Genomic DNA, 25,826 nt, shown 5'->3' on the forward strand with positions numbered 1-25,826 from the left:
TTGTATTTTGTCACAATAATAATAATAATAATAATAATAAAAAGATGACACAGACTGTGGAACTAAAGGAGAACAGACATATTAGCATGATTTTATTTATTCACATTTTTATTATTATTTTACATAACTTAATTTGTGCATAATAAAACTTGTTATTTGTTTTTCATCTTATTTCTATAACCTTGCACAGCCACCAGTCTCCGTCCTGAACTCTGACAAACATGACAAACTGTGGAACTAAAAGAGAACATAATTATTACAAACAAATTATGAATACATTTGTTTATGTATTTATTCATATAGATGTTTTTATTATGATTGTATTATTTGTATTCATAAGAAGTGGCGGGTGAATCGTGTCTCCGTCGCTAGAGGTCGCTGTTTCACGGGGAGCGCGTGTTCTCAGCAGTGGAATGACAACATCGCCAGTCGCGGGCCTTCTTCCCTCCGAGCTGCCCGGAAAACATCACCCGAAAGTAAGTGTTCCCCTTCGGCTCCAGCGTCGCGGGGCCCCGGTGTGTCCCCCTCCACCGTCCCGCCACAGGAGGGACCCCCTCGGATCCTCCCTCCACGTCCCCTCGCTGTGTTTCCACCGGCTGAGCTAGCTCACCTAGCCCCGGAGCTAACCTGCTTCCCAGCTGCGTAGTTTGACAGCTTGTTGTTGTGAATCACTTCCTCCCGCTCTTCTAATAACGTGGTAATAACCCCCCCGATGAAGTGAATACCACCTGAGCTGCCCCCACGCAACACGCACTCCCTCCGGAGCCGTGCTAGCTGCTGCTGCACCGCCTGGTTCACGTTGTGTAGCTGGAAGTTTCCCTGACTGCCTGTTTCTCTGTGTTGTTGTGTAGGAGGCAGGTGTCCCAGTCCTCCCAGCGTCTGGACAACTGGGTCTGCATGAGCCACTGGGAGCAGGAGCATCATGGCAGATGACAAGGACGTGCTGAGGGACGTGTGGTTCGGCCGGATCCCCGCCTGCTTCACCCTGAACCAGGACGAGGTCACCGAGAGAGAGGCCGAGCCCTACTACGTGAGTCCTGGTTCAGCCACTAAATCCACTCATTATCTCCTCAGCACTATGGTGGAGGGGGGGGGGGGGGGGGGGGGTGAAGTGTTTGAGTCCACAGAACTCTTCTGCAGTGTCAGGGGTAAACAGAGTTACAGACAAATCCAATATAATGTAAGTGACTAATTCCTCAAACGTTAAAATACAACAGAAACAAACACAGCATGCCTCCATTCTGCTCCTGTGGCTTCATCCAAGTGTCCACAAGCCCCGACATTCACATTCGACTGGGAACCAGGTCTTTTATTCCATTTAGCCTAAAGGTTCTCTGTGATCCATGAGCAAACGCAGGTCCAGAGGAAGATATCGAGAACATTTAGGCTGAAAACATGTTGTAAATGATGCTGTGTCGAGTTATTGTGAATTTAAAGACTCATCAGATAACTCCATAGTCTCCATAGATAGATATGATCACATTGTCTGAGGATTTGTTACCGGAGAGGCTGGATGTGAGAGTGCAAGGACTGTTCCTGTCAGCCCTTTGTTAAAATGACTGGATAATGTCTGAGTGTTACTATGTGAGTGCATGTGAGTGTCCAGAAAATCCACAGCAAGCAAGTGAGGGTGTTGATGACGTTTCTACAACGTGACAAACACAAAAGTTGATCAAACAAAAAGAATACTGATATCTCACAATGGAAATGTCATACGTAGAAGAACAGAACATGTCTGGAACATTCAGGTGAGGGCTGGGGCCTGCTTAGAGCAGCAGGAGTCAAGTTATGACAAAACACACTCAGCTGCAGAAATCACAAGTTGGTGTCAGGAGAAATTCCAGAGAAGGTCCCCAGCAGCTGATTAGGACTTAGCTTTGTTCTCACATCTTATCTGGAGTTCAGTGCATGCTTGAAAGCAACTTACAGCTCAAAGGAAACTGGTGCCACAAGATCCGGTCCTACAACTTGTTATTCTGCTCAGTTTCACGTAGCTTGGTGACAACATAAAACCTCCACAGGTGCTGAAAAGGCCGGTGTGGGATGTGTTCCTAAAGATTTAGTTTCACCTTTGTAAGGCGAGAGAGCTTTTCTCTCTTGTTGTTTTGTTTTTTCCAGATCTGTGGATTTAGATCTGCTAGCAAACAAAGAAACAGAAGTTGCATCTACAGTAGTGAAGTTAAATTTAGTCTCAAACACTGGTGCACAGGACCAGACTGCAGTGTTTCACTGACTCCTCTCTCTCTCCCAGCTGCTGCTGCCCAGGGTGAGCTACCTGACGCTGGTCACAGACAAAGTGAAAAAGCACTTCCTCAAAGTGATGAAGACCGAGGACGTGGAGGAGATGTGGTGCGAGTCTGAAGGAACGCCACTGAAATGGTGAGAGGACGTTGACCAATCACAACAGAATGTGTCTCTTTTTTTAAATCAGTTTCTTGAAACTTGAAGTCCTGTCTTCCTCGTCTCTGGACCTTGTTTTGCTGCCTTGAGCAAACAGGTCTCGCCCAGTCAGAGCTGTAACAGCGTGTTCACACCCTCTGCAACTGTAGAGAGACGCTCTATGAGTCAGTTCACTCTCAGCCAGCAGCTTCAGCAGTGACTACAGCTGCCCGGGTTCTCATCTCGCCCTCTTGCAGACAGTCAGGCACAAAGTGCAGTCATCAGGGGGCAGTGTTGCAACAGACAAGGAAAAGCCAACGTCCCAGTAAAACACAGTAGAGAAGAAAAACAGAGAATCATTTGAAAATATCAAAATGTTTGCAAACTTCACATCCTCAAATGTGACGTTCTGTAGCTTTTCTTTTCTCACTGTAAATCTCAAGTGTTTTTTAAATGTAAAATTATGAGTTTTTGGCAAACTTGTCATCTTGCGATACATAACTTTGGACCTGCAGTGAGACTGTGTCATTAGTTTTGACAACTCTCTAAATTACTCTCTAGGCTGGTTTGCCTCATCAGATCAAGAACTTAATGACTACGATGGTTATTGTGTGTGTGACCGCACAATAAAAAAACCTTCAAAAATACAGAGTGTGACAAATAAAACTAGACATACGTGGACAGATAAAGAATAATTAAGTATAAAGACGCATTTACTTGTTTTTCTGAACTAACAAGATCATTGTCTTACTTCATGTGATAAGCTTGACGGCTTGGTGCAGCCCAGGACTCTGGGATTGTTCAGATGGACAGTACAACGATTTTGTGCTAACTCGTTAATTCAGTAAAAGAGAACAGATTTTCTTTTTCTCAAGTGATTGCAATACACTCCTCCAGGTTTTAGAAAACAGTTGAGGAGTGACACTTTTAATTCAGAGGTCACAGGAGTTTTCTTAGCATCTAGTGAAGTACATGTAAACACAGTGAGACCCTCAGGTCTGATGTTGAGCTGAATGAAAACATTTACACGAGTAACATCTTTCCTTTTTACGTTTCCTTGTTTTCAGGCACTATCCAATTGGAGTTCTCTTTGACCTCCACGCCTCCAACACGGTCTTACCCTGGAACATCACTGTGCACTTTAAAGTAAGTGTGAATGTGTGTTCACGCACAGGAGCAACCATTTCTTTCACTATTTATTTTATATTCTATATACCAATCCTTATTGAGCTTTTTTTAGCCTCTTAAAACATATTTTATTATAAACAGGCGTACGTCCAGATGAGTTTTTCAGTATCATGTACACTGGTCATGTGTTGCAAACAGGAAGTAGATGGTGAAAAGTAAGAGCAGGGAATTCTTAGCTTGAAGGAACGATGAGGTGGAACTTTGTTGATTCATGTGATGAATAAGAACCAATCAGGAACAGAACATGGGCGTCTGCATCATAGTTTACAAAAGTCTCTATTTATAAAGCACAACCTGAAGGTTTCAAACTAAAAGGAGGCCAGTGTTTACAAAGGGGTGTTTGAAGGGACGGCAGCTAAACAACAACAAAATTGGGATTAGTACCTTTTGAAAAATCTATTTAATATATTTTGACCCCTTTGTTCTGGAGTGCTTCTGCTCCTTTGTGTTAAAAATACAAACATAGATGAATAACTCAGCTTCAAATAAAATGCAATTATGGGGAATGTGTGTGTCAGAATTTTCCAGATCGCGACCTCCTCCACTGTCCGTCCAACTCTGTGATCGAGGCCCACTTCATGTCCGGCATCAAGGAGGCCGACGCCCTCAAGCACAAGAGCCAAGTTGTTAACGACATGCAGAAGAAAGACCACAAGCAGCTGTGGATGGGTCTGCAGAACGGTGAGACGCACACACACACACACACACACCCCCCCTGCATGTGGTGTGAGATTCCTCAGAACGCTGCAGCTCAAGTTGATGAAACACGGCTCCAGTAAACACCTCATCCACCAGTGATCTGCTTCCTGCAGCGTCTGAAACAAATACTTCACAGTGTCTTCATCTACTATCATAGTCGTGCTAGATTTTTCTTTATTGGCAGATGTTAGCATGTAATAACTTTCATCTTTACTTTACCACCATGTTATTCCCTAAAAGCAGAAATATGATTCAAATTCAAAGAAATATATCAACAAGTTATAAATAAGGTTGCACCAACTGTTTGATCAGTTGTTTAGTCATTTAATCAAATGTCAAAATCCAAAAAAACCTTTCTGAAACCGAAGGATAACGTTGAAAACTATCAATCGTTTCATGATATCAAATTGAAAGTCCTCACTCTTGAGAAGCTGCAGCCTGCAGATGATGCAATGAACTGTTTGTATAAAAAGCTCAGGGTGTGGTTCATGTTGTTTTCCTCTGGTAATGACTGTAGCTCCATTTATACTGAAACAGAGGAGATGGACTTACCTATTAAACATGAAAGTGAGAGATGAAACTTTGCTTAAAGCAAAACTTTCACATCCAAAAGGGACCAGAAACAGAGAGAGAGAGAGAGAGAGAGAAACAGAGGTTGTTCAAAGTTTCCTCCAGGAGAGAAAACCACATCTTCAGAAGGTCTGTGAGAAAGTGAGAGGTGAGGGGGGGGGGGGGGCAGGGTTTGAAGCAAGCACATGGAGGGTGGAATCATTTCTGATGATGGGACGTCAGCCTTCAACCAGAAGATCGACGCTGCGTTGATATTAAGCTCCTGATCTGCAATCTGCTATAACTTAAAGTGTCAGGAACCAAAATCTCTACCACTTTACGGACAGTTGTACTAAAACACATTGTAGTTAATGATCCAGTACATCTCGTTTCTTACAAACCAAATCTCTCACCCCGACGTGTCAGGAATTAATATATTAAAACATAATCGCCTCAAAAGTCATATCTGTTGTGTTTTCTTTGCACTGAAAATGAAGTCCCAAGATATGTGTTACAATTATTGACGTACGTGTTTGTGTTATCACAGATAAGTTTGACCAGTTCTGGGCCATGAACAGGAAGCTGATGGAATATCCCACTGAGGACGGAGGCTTCAGATACATCCCCTTCAGGATATACCTGGTAACTACACCTGCAGCACTTTAACAGGCTTCTTCTCCAGTCCAGGTCGGCCTCATGAGCCACTTCAGCAACTAACATATCCAGAATATTTCAGAAGAATGTCGGGGCCTGAGTGCACGTCTGAAAGCAGCTTTAGAGTTGAAGTAGATGTTGAGTCTATGCTCTCTCCGCCCAGTAGATGGAGCCATAGGGCAACTTAAAACCCTCCATGTCTGTCTGATGTCGCTTCAACAGGGAAATCACCTCCAACCAGACAGATTCAGATAAACTAGTTCTTTCTACACTTTATTTAGAGTCTTGTGCTTCATGAAAAACACCAAAAGAGTCTTAAAAAACAAACAGTTAATCAACTTAGTTCAGTTTAAAACCCAGACAGGGTGAACTTGACTTCCCCTCTGGCTCTCGCTCATCTGCAGAAAGCTCTTTACAACATCTTGTTACCTGTCATCCTTTCATATTGAGCAACCGAAGGCTCTCCGGACACTCATCAACAACGCTCTCTTGTTTAATCTCAGTTTGGAAACCAAAACAAAAGCTACGAAGCATTCATGCCTGACATAATCCCACTCTTCAAACAACATGAGTAAGTGTCTGATAGTCACTCAGACTCTTTTTCTGAACTAAGCCACATTTGTGTGCACACAGTGACAGCCACAGATTAACTGGATCTGGATCTCAAACCTGTGTATCCAGTCATTTTGAATTTCACCTATTGTTTAAGTGTTAAAAGAAACTCAACTTCTGTGGATCTGTTTGTGAGTTCACTGTTTCTCAGATGCTCTGTTCTCCATGTGACGTGTGATAGGATAACCAGACTCTGTATCAGAAAAGGCCAGTGTTGCGTATCCCTCTGTGCTTTTTTGGAGGTTATTCATTTGTTCCCGTACATTTGATATCCATGACCCTCCGCGGTTGTGGTGCAATTCCACTGGAGCAGGTTTAGCCGGTGGGCGAGTTGGAGGGTTGAGTGTGAGATCAGGAGGCGACGGCAGACAAGCGGCCTCACGTCGGGTGTTTCCGTCAAACCGCTGCAGCTTTGCCCTGACTCAGGTGAAAATTCCCTTTTGGATGAATACAAAAAAGAAAAAGACATAAGAGAGGATGAATAAGCGGCTGGAAAACATTAGCGCGCTGCGAGCCAGACGGCGGGGGAACACAGGCAAGTGCTGGGGTTCAGCTCAGGAAAGGATGGGAGTGTGGAGATTTAATTGGACAACCTCCAGGGTACTGAACCGCTCAGGAATCACACAACACGACTGAAGAAGTTAATTTAATATCATGCAATGTTCAGAAACGGTGTAATTAAATGCAATTTAACTCCTTCTAATCTCGCTGGACACTGAAGATCCAGAGCAGTTAGGGAAATGAAGATTTGGAAAACATCTGGATCTTTGCAACAAAAACATGTTGACAGTCTGCTTTGAGTTGAATGTGCGTGCTAAGCCTTGATCTCAAATCACAACAAACAGAAAGGCCCCTCGCTGTCACCGAGTCCTGTAAAGGCATTAAACTTTAGAGCCTGTCAGGACGTGTTAGCAGAAATCACGTAAGGAAAAGAAGCAGCAAACGGGACAGAAAAGATATTCGGCCTCAAGTGATTTGAGTCGTGTTTTGAAGCAGAACAAGATTTGTCGATGTTGAGAACGAAACGCAACTTCCTAAATCATATTGTTCCATAATCATATCTCTAGTGACGGCTGGTAATTCCCCCCTGCGATGTTTTATCATTGAGTATGCAGAGTTTCTAACATGAGCCGCCGCTCTCCACATATGGCTGCATTTACATTTCTCCACAACAGCGAGGGTGGAGGAGCCGCTGTCTGTCACTGTCAGCCCGGACTGGTTCTTTGCCTGAAATTCACAAACCTCATGAATGCTTTTGTGTTTTTACTTTCACATCCTCGGCGTGTAAATAAACCATTTTACACTTCTACAAAAACATTCTTGTGTTCGGCTATAAAACACAAGTCTTTAAAGTGGCCGACCGAAACATGCAGGCCGACCGACGGGGCCCGCCCTCTCAGACGTGCACTTGTTGCAGCTATAAAACCATGTAAGTGCTGGCGGGGACAAGAGACCCAGCTCCGACTGGTTTGGAGCCTCTTTCGTGGCCAGATTGCAAGTTTCCACGGTCGTTTATGAGCCGAGTCGGTTTTTGTGACAGTCCGAGCATCAAAGCCCTGTAAAGGCTGGAGAAAATGAGCATGGATTCTGAAAAGTCTGGGTTGTTTCGGAGATGTTGTGGTTTTTATCGTACAAACTGCTAAATGTTTACAAGCAGAGGAGCCTCGGAGAGTCTGGAGAGGAGCCGAGGCTCAATCTGCTCGGAATCATCTTAAAAATACCTGGAGTGGCCTTGTTGGAGTTTTGCCCATCACGGGATTTGTTTACCACCTGTCTGATTGTTTCACCGCTCGTGTTTCTTGTTTGGTTAACATTTAACTTTATGGGTAGACTCGTAATATTACCGATATGACGGCCATTAACAAAATAAATAGAAAAGCAGGTTGTAAAAACTTTAATCCTTTAATCAGAGAGCAACACATTAGTTTAAAAACAGAAACAAACAGCCGAGCTCGAGTTGTGTGAAAGTCGAGTTGCGTGGTGACGCTGCGCAGCTTATCTCCACGGCTCAGAGGGAGATCCAGTGAGTTGTTGTGACAAGACCCAACACGATGCGACAAAACCCACAAAGAGAAGAACACAAGGAGATTGTGAAGAAACGCTGCAGAAATGTTGGAAAGAACAAAGCGGTTTGGAACTCAGAAGTCCCCGTGGATGACTTAGTAGACTGTCTAATACAGAAGAACACCCCCCCGTCCTACACACACACACACTGACACACACTGACACACACACACACACTCATAGTCCTTCAAAGCCAGATTGTGGTCTTTAGTGTAAATAACATGTGCTGCGTTTGATGCAGACAGAATTAATGACAACACTCAGTCCAAATAACAGAGGGCTCATTTCCGTCTGGCCTGCGCTCCGTATGGAGACGAGGACACCTCATGGGCATGGACGACACATTTCTGTCTCTGTGTGTGTGTGTGTGTGTGTGTGTGTGTGTGTCAGTGTGTGTGTGTGTGTGTGCATGGCTGGCCCATATCCTGAAGGACTAAAATAGTTAGTCCACCTTTCTGTCCTTGTTATAAATCTGAGATATTCATTCTCATTTATGTCCCTGTAAAGTTTAATTTGTCTTTACTCTGGTGTGACATTATGAACATTGTTTCCTGGGTTGTGTGCTAGTCTGCGTTTGTCTGTTAGTTAGCAGGATAACACAAAAACTACCACACAATCCCATGGAACTTGGTGGAAGGATGTGGTCTGGTTGTTGTGCGGATCCGGATAAGGGGGCAGATCCAAGAATGATATTTATGTTAAATTTGATGCAGATCTAATTTAAATGTGGGTTCAAGAGGAGACTGTTGGGCCTCTTATTTTAATATGTATTATTTAGATAAAGGTTATGAATGCACATGTATCCACGTGTAAACGTTGTATGTGGATACACTGCTCAAAGAACAAAAGAGTTTTGTTCAGTGTACCAACACCATATGTGTTCGCATGGAGCCTCTGTCACTCGTTTCATGTGTTTGTCTTTGTCAGTTCAATTGCTTCCACTTGAGCCCTTTGCCCATGTGTGATTATTGTGTGTGTCTGTGCACGGGCCTGCCGCGCCCTTGGCTCGGGCCAGCGGCGGGGGGGGGGGGCTTTGTTTGGCTGCCGGTGCATCTTCCTGCTCCGGCGGTGACACCACTCGGGGAATTAAAGAGCCCGAGGGGGCCGAGCGTCTCGCTGCGCGGAAAGTGAAAATTACTGTCCTGCCTTTAAAGACCTCTTACATTGTTGCTCGACAGGTAGACCTCTCTGTTCCCGCTCTGTGACTCAGTGCTTACTCACTAGCCCCCGATGCAAGAGCAGTCGGTTCACCTCCACCCACCTCCACCCACCTCCGTGTTGTGGTGCCGGAGCAGCGGCCTGCTTCGCAGAATGCAGGTTTATTGCCTCCGAGATATCTTGTAATGGCTGACTGAGATGAGGGGGAGGTGGTGACTACACAGACAATTACAAAACATGGGAATGCTGGAAACAGTTGTGCGTAATCCTGCCAGGGGCAACAGGTGATATGCCTGTTATGCCGGGGAAGAAAAAAGAAGTTTACATTTACAGTAAATTAGAGGTTTCTACTAGAACCTTGACTCAGTTACAAAGATGTCATGGTCCGTCACTTCTGCTGAGCAGCTGAAAGACTCATTTGTTGACATGTCTGTGGTTTATTTGGTTATTGTGTTAAAGAGTAAGCTCATCTAAAAGTGGTATCACTCACTGGTCCTGTTTTATCAGCTTTGATGTACCTACCTATGAGGCTTATGCATATATACTGTAGATAATTCACAGCAATTTAAATAGACATTAAAGAACTAGAATCTCAGAGGACAAACTTCCACAGAGGCCAAACAATCTGCACAAAATTAAATACACACCTAGATATCAGTCCCCTAAATGTGCCTGTTTTCATCAAGATCCACGAATCCTGAGAAAAAAGACTGTCTCAGTTCGTTAAGGAAAGTTGTCCCCTGATCTGGATCCACACCAGAATCCCATGAGTCCACTGGTTTTAAAAGAAATCAGAAAATGACTCTACTTCTCACTTTATAACGTCAGTAAACATTCAGGAGTTTATGTCTCAGTCTCTGGTTTCAAGTCTTCTTCAAACAGCTGATGATCATTTAGTGAATTATGAACCTTTAGAGTCAAACAGACCATAAAGCACCGGGTGTGTGGAGGCTACCACCAGTAACGTCCAATGGGTGCAGGGGGCAGGGGTAGGTGGAAATATGGTCACTTCTGGCTTCAAAAAACCAAACTCGAGGATTCAAGATGGTGTCTCAAAGTGCGCTGACACCTGAAACCAGAAAGTGTTACAAGAGGCAGAATCTCAAACCCTTGCTCTTATCATAACAGGTAACTTCAGGAGTTTAGGTAGTTTGACAGGCTTCGTGTGAGGTGACGTGGAGGTGCAGGAGAATATGGAGACGTCTGAATGCTGAAGTACTGAACAACAGCTCAAGCTTACGTGATGCTTGAGAGATAAATGATTTATGATTTAATTAAATGTTCCTCGATGGAGTCTCTCCTCCACAGGTGTGCGTTTCGTGTGCTGAGGAAATGAGGCTGGAATTTTAATTTAGGAATGATTGATCTCTGCGTTCAGTGGAAACGCTTTCTCTGACCCCTCCTCATTCTCGGAAACTCCTGTTGATTGACAGTGCTGCCCCCCCCCTTCCCCCCTGTCCATTGTTTTACCATCAATTAGACGGATTGAATCCCCAGCGTCCATTAGGCAGCGTCTTGAGTTCCTCTGGGCTTTTCAGTCGCTCTTCACCTGAATCCTAATGCCGCTCTCTTTGTGTGGCCATGTGCTGCTCTGCCAGCTAAGGTGTCGCAGCGGCTGAAAAGAAAAGTGTCTCCATCCAAACAGTATCACGCTTCTCTCCCCAGGGATCAATAGCTCCTTCTTTGTGTGCTGCGCGGCTCAATTATTCATGGCCAGGTATTAAAAAATGCAAAGAAGTAGCTGTCACTTAGCGGCACACTCTCTCTGCTCTGGCTCCCGGTGATGATCCCTCACGAAGCGCTGGGCTTCCTGTCAGTGACTCAGTCTTTCTGTGTAACCTGAGCACCGGCTTCACGCCTCCACCGCCACCTTCCTCTGGTTTATTCGCGCCTGGCCCTGTGGTGTGTAGTTACCGCTCGGCTACTCGATCCCTGTCCTTGCCGGTTTCCTTTTCACAGCCTCCTGATTAGAACCTATTGTGTGTCAGACCCTCCGTTTGACACCTCAGGTTGGGTATCGGCCTGCGACCAAGTTTCCTCCGAGGCCACGGTTTCTCCCTCTGCTGCTGCGTGGGCCGGAAATTTACATTTTTAATAATTTGAATTTAACCGAGCTCATCATTACGGCCTTTTTTCTGGCTATTCATGGAATGGAATTCTAAAAGATGTGTTTAAATCGATTGATATGATTAAATGGACAAACTTCCCTTGTCTAGTTAATCATTTAAAGAAAATTGATGTCAGTTTTGTGTAAGAAACCAAATGATGCTTTTAGTTTATGTGTGATCCTTTTGCTATATTGTTATATAGGGTTAGAATATTGATAAAGTAAAAATCTGAGAAATCTGCTTTTTGTTTGAATATTTATTTTAAACAAGTGATAGATTATTATGATTCTTTTAACTGTGTCAGTACCAGATAATATTGATTTCAACCACATTATTCAGATCTAATTCTGACCCAATACAAATAAATTATCAGAGTTTTTACTCCAGTCAAATGTTGACTCACACATTTTCAGTCCCAGAACTTAATAGTAAAATTAGCGTGTGTACTACTGAACAGAGAGGTGCTTGATTAACTGATGGGCCCACATAAGTCAGCGCCTGACAGCAGCCCCCCCCCCCCCGCTGCCCTGAGGTCACAGGTCGCATGGTAACTAGAACCACTGAATTTTTAATTCGGCAAAGTGATAGTGAGACATTTGACATTTACAAAATAACACACCTGCTGACATACCGGAGTCGATTCAGTGACTGGACTCACAGGATCACAGTGTGTGTGGAACACATCGAAGCAGTTTGGTGGATATGACATGTTGAACATGTGTAACAGGTGTAGTGAGGAGGAATGAGATTTGCACAATCGCTATTTGTTCAGGCACAGCACTCGAAACCCACAACACGGCCGTGTCACTAATCATAGTTTCAAATCAACACTGGACATCTTCCCTAAGTTTTCCAGAAGGGTTGCTTGTCGGGACGTAAATGTTTGAGTAAGGTGTTCCGAGCTCTTCCTGGAACTATTCCCAGCAGCCTCCCTGTAAAATGCTAGAGAAATGTCTGTGTGGGTCCATGTGAGAAATCAGTTGGAATATTTCCTGGAACTTTACAGTTGATTAAGTTTCTAAACAAAATCACGATTTACCAGCAGAATGTATACGTCACCCAGGCTCCGCCCCTCGCCTGAATCCTCCCAAAGCGTGAACGAGTCTGAACTGGACAATCTCCTGCCGTGTTTTTCATGTGTGAAACACAATCTCTGGGAATATCTGGACTCAATTTGCTGGAGTTTGTGTCTGAATACATTTGTAGTTTAATAGAAATTTAATATATTTACAATATAGTATATAGGATTCAAACTCTATTTTTTACAAGAAATGTTATTAAACTGACTAAGATCAATCCAATGAGTGTGATGATGAGAGGAAGGACTGAAAACTGCTGCTCAAAATGTCTTTCATCTTCTACCAGTCGTCTCCATTCGAGTCCCACTGCTCAGGCTGGCCCTCGTCTGTCCGGGACACCAGACCCTCCGTCCCCTCGAGTCAAAGTCCAGTTCATGAGACTCTTGTCTGGTGTCAGCCGGTGATTTAGCACCTTGCTTCCCGAACATCTCACTCATGGAATGTTGTGGCTTCAGATTTGATCACTACAGAAACAGTCATGGGGATGTTTGCTGTGTACGTCACACTTGTTTAGCTGTTCGTCATTCAGCGGTCGCTCTAGAAGTCGGCAGCAGGACACGATGTCAGATCACAGTGATAAGTAGATGATGAGGAGGTCACCTCGTCAGGACCTCGTCATGCAACTCTGTGAAACCACCACTGTGACCTCCAGCCTCTCTGCAGAGCAATTAAAGGGCAAAAGGGATTATTTCTGCTTCAGGGACCAATAGAAAATGTCTCATAACATTAAGAGTCACTCTTCTCTCCATTCGAGAAGCTCGGGGAGACACAGAGGATTTCAGGGCTGGGTGGAAGCTATTTCTGTATTTCTGCCGAATACTCACCCAAGCAGAAGTTAATGACTTCCAGACTGATTCTATCAGTAAAACATGTCAGCGTCACTTGTAACATCTGTAGAAATGTTGCAGATTGCTAAACATCCCATTCTGAGCGGTCAGGCTCCACATTCCCAACAACAGGCTGCTCATTGACATGATTTACATGCGCCCTAGTGGTGAGTCTTCCTGCTATCTCCTCCCAGTGAGCTCTGTTCGTCACTTTCAAAATTTCCCGTCATGTTACCTTATTTGAAACAGTCCCAGATGCAGGATTTCTGGTTTTCTTTTTCCCGCAATTCCTTGTCTGATGAGTAAAATATTGAAAATCCGTAACGGTTCCTTATGTTCACCAGATGGACATCCGGGGGGATTTTGCTTGAGGAGCATAAAGAATATATTAAATTCTTGGTTTTATTTCAACAATGATTGGTGAGCTGCTCTGTCATGCTACAGCTACAAGGCTGTGAGATAATGTAACCTGGAGTTCTGGTGTCCAGCTCCTCGGGGGTGTCTCGATAAGTTCGGGTTCCAATGAAAGTTTCAAATGAGCTCAATTCTGTTTAAATGTTTCCCACCTTCTCTTTGCATTTCTTTTTAATCCTTCATCTTAATTGGCAGGCTGTTAACAGGAGCCACTGTTCACAGTTGGTTGTTGTTTAAATCAGCTTGTTTACACCTGACATATAAACTCTGGTCCGGAGCCCTCGCTCTGTAACATGTCCCCGCACGCAGACATTTCTTCACCGGATGCAGAACGTTTGAATAGGTTTCATTTTCTGCTGTTGTTGATAATTTCGTGCTCTGATTCGTTTCAGACGATGAGCGACAGGCCGTTCGTCCAGAGACTGTTTCGCCCCGTTTCCCCTGAAGGCAACGTGCACACGCTTGGCAACTTGCTCAAGGAAATGTACCCAGCTGCTATACCAAATGAAGGTAAGACACACACACACACAAACACACACACACACACACACACACACACACACATATATTTTGGATAGTGAATAACGTAAGAAAACCCCGACAATATTAAGAATAAAAAGATGATATGACCGTCACACCCACTCTTCGTTTATGTTAAACATTACCAGGAGCCAACAGTGTGATGTACAGTATCAGCCATGTTTGGTTTCTACCTGCTTAATCAAATATGAACGAAGAACCAATTGCTCTCGTCTCAGGTTTATTTTATTTACACAGCCACACGACACATGTCAGAGATCCGCTCTCTCTGATAAAACACCCACTGGGGGCGAGATGAGGGCGAATAGAGAGAAGATGAAGAGATAGAGAAAGAGATTTCTCTTTTGGTTGGAAGGAAAACTTCTTGTCATAACCAGAACTGCTGTCATGTGTCATTCATAACATACAGTGTTCTAAGCTCGTCGGGTGTGTGATGAGCTGGTTGCAGGTTTTCTCTCTGAAACTGTAAAAGTGACCTTTTGGTAATTCAGTCTCTGCAAATAAAGACCTGCTGCTGCACAAAAAGATGTTCATCTGTTTATTTAAATAAAACAATATACGGAACATAAACTGATTAAAGTAAATACTCATGAAAGTAAACAGAACAAACAACCTTAAGTCTCTAGTCTCTTGTTTTAACTCTGACTTTCAAAAACTAACCAACCAATGCAAATTAAACAAAGACTCATGATCGTATGGATGATTAAACTAAACTGGATTAGCTGGATAAATTAACATACAAATATCAAACAGTTGATTTAACGCAGAAGCCGTCAAAGTGTTGTTGTTGCTGTGGCAGAGGAGAGGGAGTGAAAAGAGAGAGAGGGAGCGAGCGAGCAGCAGTCTAAACAGCGTCTGCAGAGGAGGAGAGAGGAAGTAGATAAGGAGACAATAGTGTGTCAGGACAGACGACCCACAGGAGACTCACCTGCACAGACAAGAGAGAACCAAATCCCCCCCCCCCCCCCCCCCCCTGTCTACCTGCCGACCTGACTCTCCAACCCACTGCTGACACCCTCACACTCAGTTTCATATAATCTGTCCTTTCTTTGAAAAGCCACAACGTCATAAATCTACTTCCAGACAACAAGTCAGAGTGGACACAATGTTCTAAAACCTATTTTTAATATACATTTTATGGCTTAGAATAAATTCGATTTTGTGAAACTGTGACTGAAAAGAAGCAGCTGTGTAAACTAGACAAAAAGGAAGCAACAGGCCGATAACGCTGACCCTACTACACGTGTACTACAGACATGTTACTAATTTGCTCTTGTGACGTTGAGTGATAATGTGAGATTTTCCGTAAAAATACCTTTTCCCTCACTGGGAGAACTCAGAATCACTCTCTTGCAGAACTCCTTGCACAGTTTGTACATTTGAAACCGTTCCTCTGCTCTTTGGCTTGAGGCAGCGTGAAATCCAGCCGTCACCTGACATCTCCGATCAGCTGCCAAGTGCAAAGTACTGGAGGATTCGACTCCCACATGTTTTACATTCGTCTAATTTGTTCTGTAGTTTTTGGCCAGTTTTGAGCATTTGTTTAAAATCTGCGTGACTGACGTGGAGATCTCTGCTTCCTCTTTTCCTTTTTCTTTCTGCCTCGACAGTCTCCCCCCCCCCGATCTAAGACAATATTTCTCTCCTTTGATCGTCTATCTCTCTCTCAGGTGTAGTCTTCAACATATTCCCTGTCTGCCGTAGACGTCTTTCATGTCTTTGACTAAGTCTCTGCTTTCCTCCGCTCTCCTCCCTCCCAGGGGAGTCTGCCAGCCGGCCTGGCGGATCAAGGTGAAAGTGGCTCTTTTGTCTCCTGTCGTTTGTTTGGTTTCCACCTCTTCCTCGGCTGGTAGATGAGTCGGGTGATAGCCGGGGATTATGGCGGCGTGTTTGGCTTAGAGAGACCGGGACGTGTGTTCGGGGACGGGGCGGGGCGGTGCTGGAGCTGGAAGGGGGTTTGCTGGTAGCATTGTTCCACGAGTTCAGAGGACTTTTCTTTTCTGTCGGGACCCTAACATATAACAAAAAGAAAATCCGGGGTGCTCCGCGTCTCTGATCTTTCAAACATCAAATAATAAGGTTTTTCAAACAGTCTCGTGCTCTGTTATGTCTGCGGGGAGGATTGGTGTTGACCCCGCTGGGACCCAGAAACCAGTCGCAGCAAACAAACTGGGGGTGGCTCGAGTTAGGAAGGAACAAAGACGGGGATTCCCAAATCGTGCTCATGCCGCGGCCGAGGAGTCTGTGTTTCCGTCGGCCCGATGTTCCCCCTCAGAACTCGGAACATGTGCCTGTGAGCAGCGGTCAGCAGTGACTGTTTGTGTGTTCTTTAGCCAGGTGTGTTATTGAGCAAGGCAGGAATCTGTCGGATGCAGCCCACACATGACACAGCGTCGACAGGCAGTTCTCATCAAGCGAGCTTCTTTTTCCACATATTTATCGGAGGTGAACCTTATTACGAAACACCCACATTGATTATTGTCTGTGAACAATCTGAGGAAACCCCCCGCCCCTCTCGCCCCCACAACCCCACCCGGACCCCTCCCTCCCGGCAGCGTCCCTCACGCCCCCTCTACCCCGTCTCAGTCACATCTGTGGTACAGCCCACTCACTATTGGCAGGCTCCCCCTCGCAGGCTGCGTGAGGAGCCGAACGGGTCGGCTCACTTCAGAGGCTCAAGGGGGGTGTGCAGGTTTCAGTGGCGGTTTTGATACAGCTGATAGTGGGTAATGGTTCATGTGCGCGGGCGTGTGAGATGTGCACCAGACAGGGGAATTCAAGCTGAATGACTCGCACTATTGTTGATTCAAATGTGATCAGCTGAGATCATTCTCTTATTGTGTCCGTGCAGCTTTACTGTAAAGTGGCTGCAGATGTTTTGGTGGAATTCAGAAGGACGTGTGAGATCTTATCTTAAAAATAAACACGGGTTACGATCACTGACATTAATCATCATGTCGTTTTGGTTCGATTAGAAACATCTTAGGGTTAGTGTCGGTGTTACTAATGTCAAAACACTGTGAACATCACACGATGCTGGTCAGCTTATGAAAAAGTCCCGGTTATCAACAATATGCAGAAGTTTACATGCACTTTTCAACCAGTAGAAACAATAATGTGGCGGATGTGTTGCTAAAATGATTTTGTTACTAATCTGCTTGAATCTCTAAAGTCGTTTTGAGACATGGACCTCCAGAAAATGTGCAGGAAATTGGGTTCAGACATTTTATATTTCACTTGTGACTTGGCAGCAGGTTGTCGGGTCCCGACTCGCTCCAACAGGAACATGTGAGGAACATCCAGGAGAGGGGCGGAGCCTGTAGAGCAGCAGGAGGCCGGACATGACGTGTAACCTCTGCTGTGGAAAGATCAGTGTTGTTGTTTACAGCTCATCCTCTCCTTGTCTTTCCGACTTGACGTCTTCATCAGCGTCTCCTACATGGACGCCTCCTCTTCTTCATCTTCATGTTAGAAACGTCACTCATGACTTTTTGGAGCTGGCAGAAAAAGTTCAGGAAAATGACTGAAAGAGAATGTGATTTTTATTTATTTCACACCAGGTGAAAAGTTAGCTTGTGCACTGATTGGACGATCAATAGAAGTTTGATTTAAACAAAGCCTCTTACCTTTGTCTGTGGGAAATTGTATTTGTCCTTTTTCACATTTTTCACATGTTTCAGACTAAATAACTCTGATTCTTTGAGAAGAATCTTATTCAGGAGAGAACCCGGCGTTATTTCCGTCCACCAGTCCGTCAGCAGCTGGTTACCAGTCAGTGTGACCGGCTGCCAGTCATGCAGTCAGTTTGTGTGTTTGGCTCTGAGGAGCAGCTCCATTGCGGTCTTCCTAAATCGTGGTCGGCTTCGCTCGGCTGACAAAACATGTCGTCTTGGCCAGAAGTCGTGCTCCACTCAACCACAGGGCGTGTGTATCAGAGTGTGTGTATCAAAGTGTGTGTTTGTGTGTGTCAGTGTGTATAATAGTTCGGTTTTATGCCGTCACAGTTGCTTTCCTAAGAAAACCAGTTATTAAGCATTTACTCATGTTTTGGAGGAAATTTAACCGATGGTTGTTTATATATTAAATTCTCCATCTGGTTTCATGAGTTGCTTCATTCAGGAAATTGTACTAAACAGCGTAAAACACTGTAACGTGCACAATTATTTGATTGGAGGAACTTTCGGCCTTAGTTCATTGGCAGGTCAAAGGTCAGAGGAACCCAGTGTTAAGGTAACAAACAGGGAGGTGTTGTTGTTTCTCTCTTATTCGTGTCATGTAATCTTGTGATTCAGGCTTTTACCAGAGATCGAGTCAGAGATGATGGTTTTTATTATGTTTTCATTTGATTGATTTCTCACCATGATCACTGCACTCACTCGTCTCTGTGCTTCAGCTCTCAGCTCACACACATGTTTAAATGAACCTCTTTGCTCTCAGCTACCCGTCACACGAACGTGAGGAGATGAGTGAATGGAAACCGGCAAAGTTAATTCTTTAACATGACTGGAAATGATCGGAGCAGAAAGTTTTTCTCTTCCTGTCGTTTTCTACTTTGAGTCTGAACACGTCTCTGCTGGTTCCCGGCGTCGCAGTTGTTCACGACCTGTTTATTGCCGGAATTCAAACTGAGGACGACTTTCGAATTTCCGATAAACCGAGACTGACCGTGTGTGTCTGAGCGCTGGAGGTGCAGGTGGCTCACGATGGTCGAGAGTATGTATTTTAGTGTTTGATGGAGAGTGTGTGTGTGTGAGGGGGCGTGGTCCACTGTGAATTTCCCCCATTTGTCATAGTGAGATTGTGAAAACACGCCAACTCCACCCACCTCTGCACGCCGGTTGTCAGGCAAGAACCGGGGCTAAGTTAGAGATGGGTATGAAACTCCACCCAGAAATGGTGTGCGTGTGTGTGCGTGTGTGCGTGTGTGCGTGTGTGTGCGTGTGCGTGTGTGTGCGTGTGCGTGTGTGTGTGCATGTGCGTGTGCGTGTGCGTGTGTGTGTGTGTGTGTGTGTGTGTGTGTGTGTGTGTGTGTGTGTGTGTGTGTGTGTGTGTGTGTGTGTGTGTGTGTGTGTGTGTGTGTGTGTGTGTGTGTGTGTGTGTGTGTAAGATCCAGAGAAAGTGTGTTCTCACTCTTGGTGTCTTTCAGGTGGGATTCACACCTTTTACTTTCTGTGCAGCTGAGGATTTTGAGAATTGCGATTTTATATTATATTATATTTATATTATCATTATTATTATTACGATGTTTCTCCTGCTGTAAAGCACAGTTCAGAGGAAACAAGCTCATCTGGTGGAGAAAGAAACTGAAATGAAAATGGTTGATCGGAACAAAATACTGTTTGTGTGATTTTAAAAGACCTTGAATGTCTCGTCTTTACAGACCAAAATAATAAATACAAATCAAATACTGAAAACCAAATTTAATTTGAAATACTAGTCTCAAATAACTGCAGTTTTTCTTGCATCACTGTTTAAACTCATTCATCTCAACTGACGATGAAGTCCTTTCAGTAATGACTCTTCAACTTCCTCTTGAACTTCTCTCTCACTGTTTGTGCTGCTGCCTCATTTCTCATTGCACCTGATTCCTTTCTCTTGAACCACACACAAAGTGAAGCTCCCTCTCTCCTTGTGGTTGAAGCTTCTTCAGCCGCTCTACAGCCGCTCTACAGTCGACAGGAGCTTGTGTCACTACAGGTTGAGTGTGAGCTGCTCTCTCAGACCCTGTGGCTCGCTGGGTTGAGTGCACACGGCCAGCGATGCAAACGAGTTCTCCACCTTCTGTCCTCAGACTAAACTCAGACACCACTTGGTTCTTTTTTCACTTGTCCGTCTAATCCACCAGCAATCCTAAATATGTCCTGTTTGTGAATGAGCTGGTTTTCTCCTCACTCGACCGGCCTGGTTCGTTCCATTGCTCCAGTGACCTAGAAATTCTCCAGAGCTACTTAAAAAAAAACACATATACATCAGTAAATTTTTCTGTTTGCAGTTCTCCGTCTCTGCCGGACGTTTAAAAACAAACGGTACATGAATACAACCGAAAAACTAGAATCACCTGAACAAAACTCAGTGTGTAATTTAATACAGGATCTCAAAGCAAGGAGAGAAAGTCTAGAGGGCAATCAAAATACACTAGTGGCTTCATCTGTGAACAGAACAGGAAACGCAGGGTGATGTTTATGAATGTAGGGAAATGGAGGCGAGGCCTTACCAAGCAAAACTATTTCTACTGCAGTAACAATGTAAAATTATATTATTATATTGTAACATATCCATTATACAGCCCGTTATAGATAGATTTACAGAAATCCTGCAGCTTTTTCAGTGAGCATCAGTAATAACTTGTGCATTTTGAAAAAAGAAATGTGTGTTTAATATAGTGCAGCTTGATTTAATTTAAGGAGACTGTTGGACTCTTTAGTTGACGTATGTGCTCAACTGAGTGACATTCTGATGATATATTTATATATATATATATTTTTATTACAGCAGCGATCAGCTAAGGCTTGCACCTCTGACACCCGCCTCTGTCCTGAGTGTGCACATGTGTAATTTCTCCCTGAGCAGAGTTTTATCACAGTTCTTCTGACATCACTGGCGTCCAGGCTGCAGCTTGTGAGCAGGTGTAGGGCGGAGCCGCCTCTCAGAGCGACAGTTGGCGCTCTGCCTCAACCGTCCTCCTGATATTACGTGGAGCTAAAATGTCACCAGCTCGGCGGGTGAATGAGAACGACCTGAGTGTGTGTGTGTGTCTGTGTGTTTGTCTCTGTGTGTGTGTGTGTGTGTGTGTGTGTGTATGTGTGTGTGTGTGTGTGGGAGCTGAGGTCAAGAGTGATTGACAGGTAAAGGCCCGTAATTGTCGTTCTCACGCACATGCACACGTCCTGAATGTGTGAGAGAAATATTCATTCTCGGCTTGAGGCTGAAGAAGCACTTACATGAACCTAACGTATATTTCTACATTCATATTAAACTGAAAGCATAAATTAAAATCTCTGTCTCTCAAACCGACTACAGTGGAAACATCTGAATGAACTGTTTTCATGTTAATGATCTTGTTAAACATGGTTTCTGTTTTTTTTTGGCCGATCAAAACACGCGTCACCTTCCGGCTGCAAAAACTGCAAAAATATTTGTCTTGAAACATGAATCACTGCAGAGGTGAGACTCAAATTCTTCTTTGTCTGTAAACAGAAGCATTTTCTGAGGTCTGACGAGTTTCTTGTGAAACCAAAGTAAAATGTAAACTGTGAAGTTTGTTTGAACATGTTTTAGAATCAAGTTCAACTACCGACCTCAAGCTTCTAAATCGTTTGGTTAAAAGATCAAAATAAATTCACTGATTCAATCCAGAGGAGTTAAAATTTCCCATAAAGATGAATAATTATTAAAAAAGTGTAGAATTTTATTTACAAGAAGGCAATTATAAGATTTATAGCTGATTAAAGTGATTAAATGTTAATAACCTGTGTGCATGTTAGAAAACAATCATCACGTCAATTTTAGCAGGAGATACTGAACTCTGAAGGGAGCTCCATATAACAATAACAACTGTTTAAATAAGTATGTGGAAATAATTTGAGAATATGTTTAACAAATATCAAATTGTCTCCAATCTTTTATTATCTGAGGTGTTTGTCATCCTGAATATTTTGTGTTTTTATTGTTTTGTGATCTTCTGGTATCAGATCTAACTCCAGAAACAAGTCAGCTCTTCTGTTCACTTTACATTTTAATGTTTTATCATTTTTAATAAGATAGGAAATCACTTAGAGAGAATGTTTGATCTAATTTTTATGTCATTAAATAGCTAATTTAAATCAAACCTGAACAAACATCAGTTTGGTAAAAAAAACTAAGGTGGCAGAAACTTTAATTTAAGTTTCAATTTATTTTCTTAATTTGGTCCGTGTCCCATCTGCTAACATCGAGGAGACAGGGCTTGTGTCCTGTTCTGCAGCCAGCCACCAGGGGGAGATTGAGACACTTTGGATTCGTTAAGTCGTCCATCTTTATTGTCAGTTTACGGGGTGACTATGATTCAGGCTTCATGACATCACTTCCTCTTAGTAAAACAGTTCATGTAAAAAAAAAATGAAGCCCGAGCGCAAAATCAAAACGTAAATCACACGACGGCTGAGACGGTCGAGGAAGACGGCGCCTCGTGTGAACGGACGATCTGCGGTCGCGGCCTCTCGGTGACGGGCGGACTCGAACTCCCGGGGTCATCGGGCTCGAGGGCGGAGCCGCCCGCCTGAAAGCATCGAGCTGTCAGAGTGAAAGTTTGAAATTCAAATCCACTCAACGGCGAGCGCTAAAATAATCAACTGTCACTTTGCTCTGGTTCATAGCTGAACAACAAACACACACACGCACACACACACACACACACACGCACACACACACACACACACACACACACACACACACACACACACACACACTTTCTCTCCTCACTCTCTCTCAACCACCACACCCGCGGTATCACTGATCTCTGATGTGGTCGGTCTCACCTCATCTTACCATCTCTCTCTTTTCTCTCCCTCTATCTCTCTCTTTCTTCTCCTCCACCGCTCCTCCCCCCTTCATTTGTTCACCAGTTTTATTTCTCTCCTTCTTTCCATCGCTTCCTTCTCCTTTCCTCTTCTGTCGATTGTTTTCTGTCCTTTCATCCTTTTCTCCTCTTCCTTCCCTCTCTTCCTTCTCATCTTCTCATTTCCTCTTCTCTCGACCCTCAATACATTTACTGCTCTTATTTTCCTTTTTATTCTTATATTCATATTCTATCTCTTCTATGTCCTCGTTCTTTACTCTCTCTTTTTGTCCTCCTCTCTGGTCTACACTTTCCCTCTGATCCATTCTTCTCTCCGGCTCTCTTTTTATTTCCAACACAGTTAAACACTTTAAAAAGTTGAATAAAGATGTTTTACTTATTGTTATTAATGTATTGTCCCCTCTCTCCCCGTCCAGGTGAACCAAAGCAGAACCAGGTGGTGATCCACGGCATCGAGCCGCTGCTGGAGACGCCTCTGCAGTGGCTCAGCGAACACCTCAGCCACCCTGACAACTTCCTGCACATCTGCGTTGTCCCCGTCCCCACCGACTGAGACGGCGTCCCCCCCGTCCTCGCCGTCCACCGTGAAGACACCGACCGACCGACCAGCCGCCGCCGCAGCAGCAGCCGGCCGCCGCTCCCAGGAAACGGTCCTCGCGTGAAGCGTTGGAATCTCTGAACTAACGAGACTCTGACACGAGACGGAGATCAGAATGAAAAGAAAAAAGGATGTGAAGGAGGTGTGGAACAAACCTCCTCTCACATCTTGTTTATTTATATTTCTACTCCTATGACCACTCGGAGAAGCTGATTTTAGGACGGGAGGATGGAGAGATCCTCTCTTCCTCCTCCGCTCCAGGAAACAGGAGGAGATTCCCCGGAGTGAAGAGATCGACGTCTAATTTTCTACTCTGCTGTGTTTCATCTTCACCTCCTCCTTCTCTCTTTCTTTATGACCACACATCCCAGGAGAGGAGAGGAGGTGAAGAGATCCCTCCTCTTCGCTCCATCCTGACGAAGACTGTGGGGGGGGGAGGTGGAGCGTCCACTTCCTGCTGAAGCTGCCTTATGAATTCTTTTATCGTCCCTTCAGCCTCGTTCACTCTCTTCAGTTTACACCTGAGCCCGAGGAAAACGTCTCTGCTCCTTCGACTCACTCAGCTGAGGATCCACTCTTGGTTTCGCTTTCATGGATTAATGTTTATTTTGTTTATTGGATTAATGATAAAAAAAAAAAGAGAAGAATTGGATCTGAACTGAACTGATCATCCGCCCGACATCTGATTTTGTATTTGAAAGAGGAAGTTAACAAACTGTCGTCTGCTTCTGTCTCTGAATTAACATTTTACTGCTTCTTCCATCTTTCATCATCACTTGTTCTCTCACAATATTTGTGTCATATTTCAACGTCTTGGCCACTTTATCACTGTATTTAATTTACATGTATTGAGATCAGATAAATACACAAACAGAAATGTTCAAATTTAACATTTAGATTCACAAGATCTGGATCATTATTCAGATTTCAATTCCTGGAAACACCCCCTGAAGGGAATCTGCTCCCACCTGTGCACAGAGTGTGTATGGGTTGTGTAGTTGTTGTGTCATCCTGCAAACAGACACACAAACCGCGGTGAAGAGGAGCTGCTGTGCGGAGGCGATCAAGTGGAACTGACCTTTAACATGGACTGAAATCTGCAACTTTAAGAAACTAATACACAAAGTGAAAATGTGTCAGAAGCAGCTTCATGTGTTTGTTCTAGAGTTTCATTTGATCTGTTACTTTTGGTTTCACGTTGTAATTTAGGGACTAAAGGATTTGGTCTGACGTCCTGTGATCATCACCTACGTGGGCGGAGTCTACTTGTACTTGACTCTGATTGGTTTGTAGAATGCCGTGAGTAACATCATGATGGTATAACCCCCAGCCTCAGCACCTTCAGACACAGTACTCCACAATATTGCAGTACTCCACAATACTACAATACTCCACAATACTACAGTACTCATCTTCTTCTATTGTTTAATGCTGGCTCTACTTCCTGTGATTGGTCCAAACTCTCCAACAAAGTGTTTTCACTGCAAACCAACAGACCCAGGTTCAGTTTGATCCGGACCCAGAACTCCTCTCGGTCTGAGGAACCTTTCACACCTGATGTTCAGCTTCACACTGGAGCTCTGAACCCAACAAGGTGTGAACGAGTCCTTCAACACTTGTTCGTTTTGAGCTGCTGTGGTTTCAGCGTCTCTGAGCATCTTCCATCTGTTCATGAGGCGAAGCGGAGATGGTGGGTCTCTCGGGGAAGAAAAACTAAAAGCTTCACACGTGGTTTCAATAGCAGGTGTTGATTTCTCTCCATCAATACAACAGCTTCACTGTCTGTTTGTTTCAGGTTCAGCTCCGGCCTCTGTCTCCGCTGCCAGACGCAAACGAGCATCTGGTTTTGTTTCATTTAAGAACTGAGCTGTGATATAATGAGACATCAGGATTTAGCTTTAAGTCAGCAGGCGTCTGACATGAGCTCGACCAGGTTTGTGGACTGAGACCAGACTGGAGGAAGGAGCCGAGGATTAACTGGGTTTTTCCAGATGAGATGAGATGAGGGAACTAATCACATTTTTTTTTAAGCAAAGTTTGCATCTTGTGCTTTTTGTTTACACATCTGTTTGTACTGAAATAAAATGTCATTCAAAGCATTCGTCCCACACGGTGTCTGAATGAAAGTGAGCTGAACGGTTGAGCTGTCACAGAGTCGAGTCACGGATGTGAAGTGAAGAAGCGCACAACATTTGCTGAAGCATAACACACATCACTGAACACAACACAGTGATGCTCGACTAAGATTTTACTCATTTTGACTTTGCACACGACTGATTTCACACCAGTTACATCTTATGATAAAACTGTTGACTCATCCGAATCATCACGTATCACTGCTCACCGACATCAAAGGAACATTCACCTGGTTCAAAGGATGATTCCAACATTTTACATTTC

The 25,826-nt window shown here is 44.1% G+C and overlaps 1 protein-coding gene across 1 annotated transcript; it reads left to right on the forward strand.

Moving 5' to 3' along the window:
* Positions 1 to 379: 379 nt before the first annotated feature.
* Positions 380 to 25,525, forward strand: atg5 (ATG5 autophagy related 5 homolog (S. cerevisiae)). The gene is made up of 8 exons (XM_053432879.1): positions 380 to 476; positions 852 to 1,030; positions 2,252 to 2,379; positions 3,447 to 3,525; positions 4,086 to 4,248; positions 5,363 to 5,457; positions 14,124 to 14,241; positions 23,245 to 25,525. Exons 2-8 carry the CDS (start codon positions 923 to 925, stop codon positions 23,379 to 23,381), a joined length of 828 nt encoding a protein of 275 aa, XP_053288854.1. The 5' UTR covers positions 380 to 476; positions 852 to 922; the 3' UTR covers positions 23,382 to 25,525.
* Positions 25,526 to 25,826: the final 301 nt, after the last annotated feature.

This window comes from Pleuronectes platessa, chromosome 10 (genome assembly GCF_947347685.1).
Source record: "Pleuronectes platessa chromosome 10, fPlePla1.1, whole genome shotgun sequence".
In the NCBI taxonomy this organism is placed as follows: domain Eukaryota; kingdom Metazoa; phylum Chordata; class Actinopteri; order Pleuronectiformes; family Pleuronectidae; genus Pleuronectes; species Pleuronectes platessa.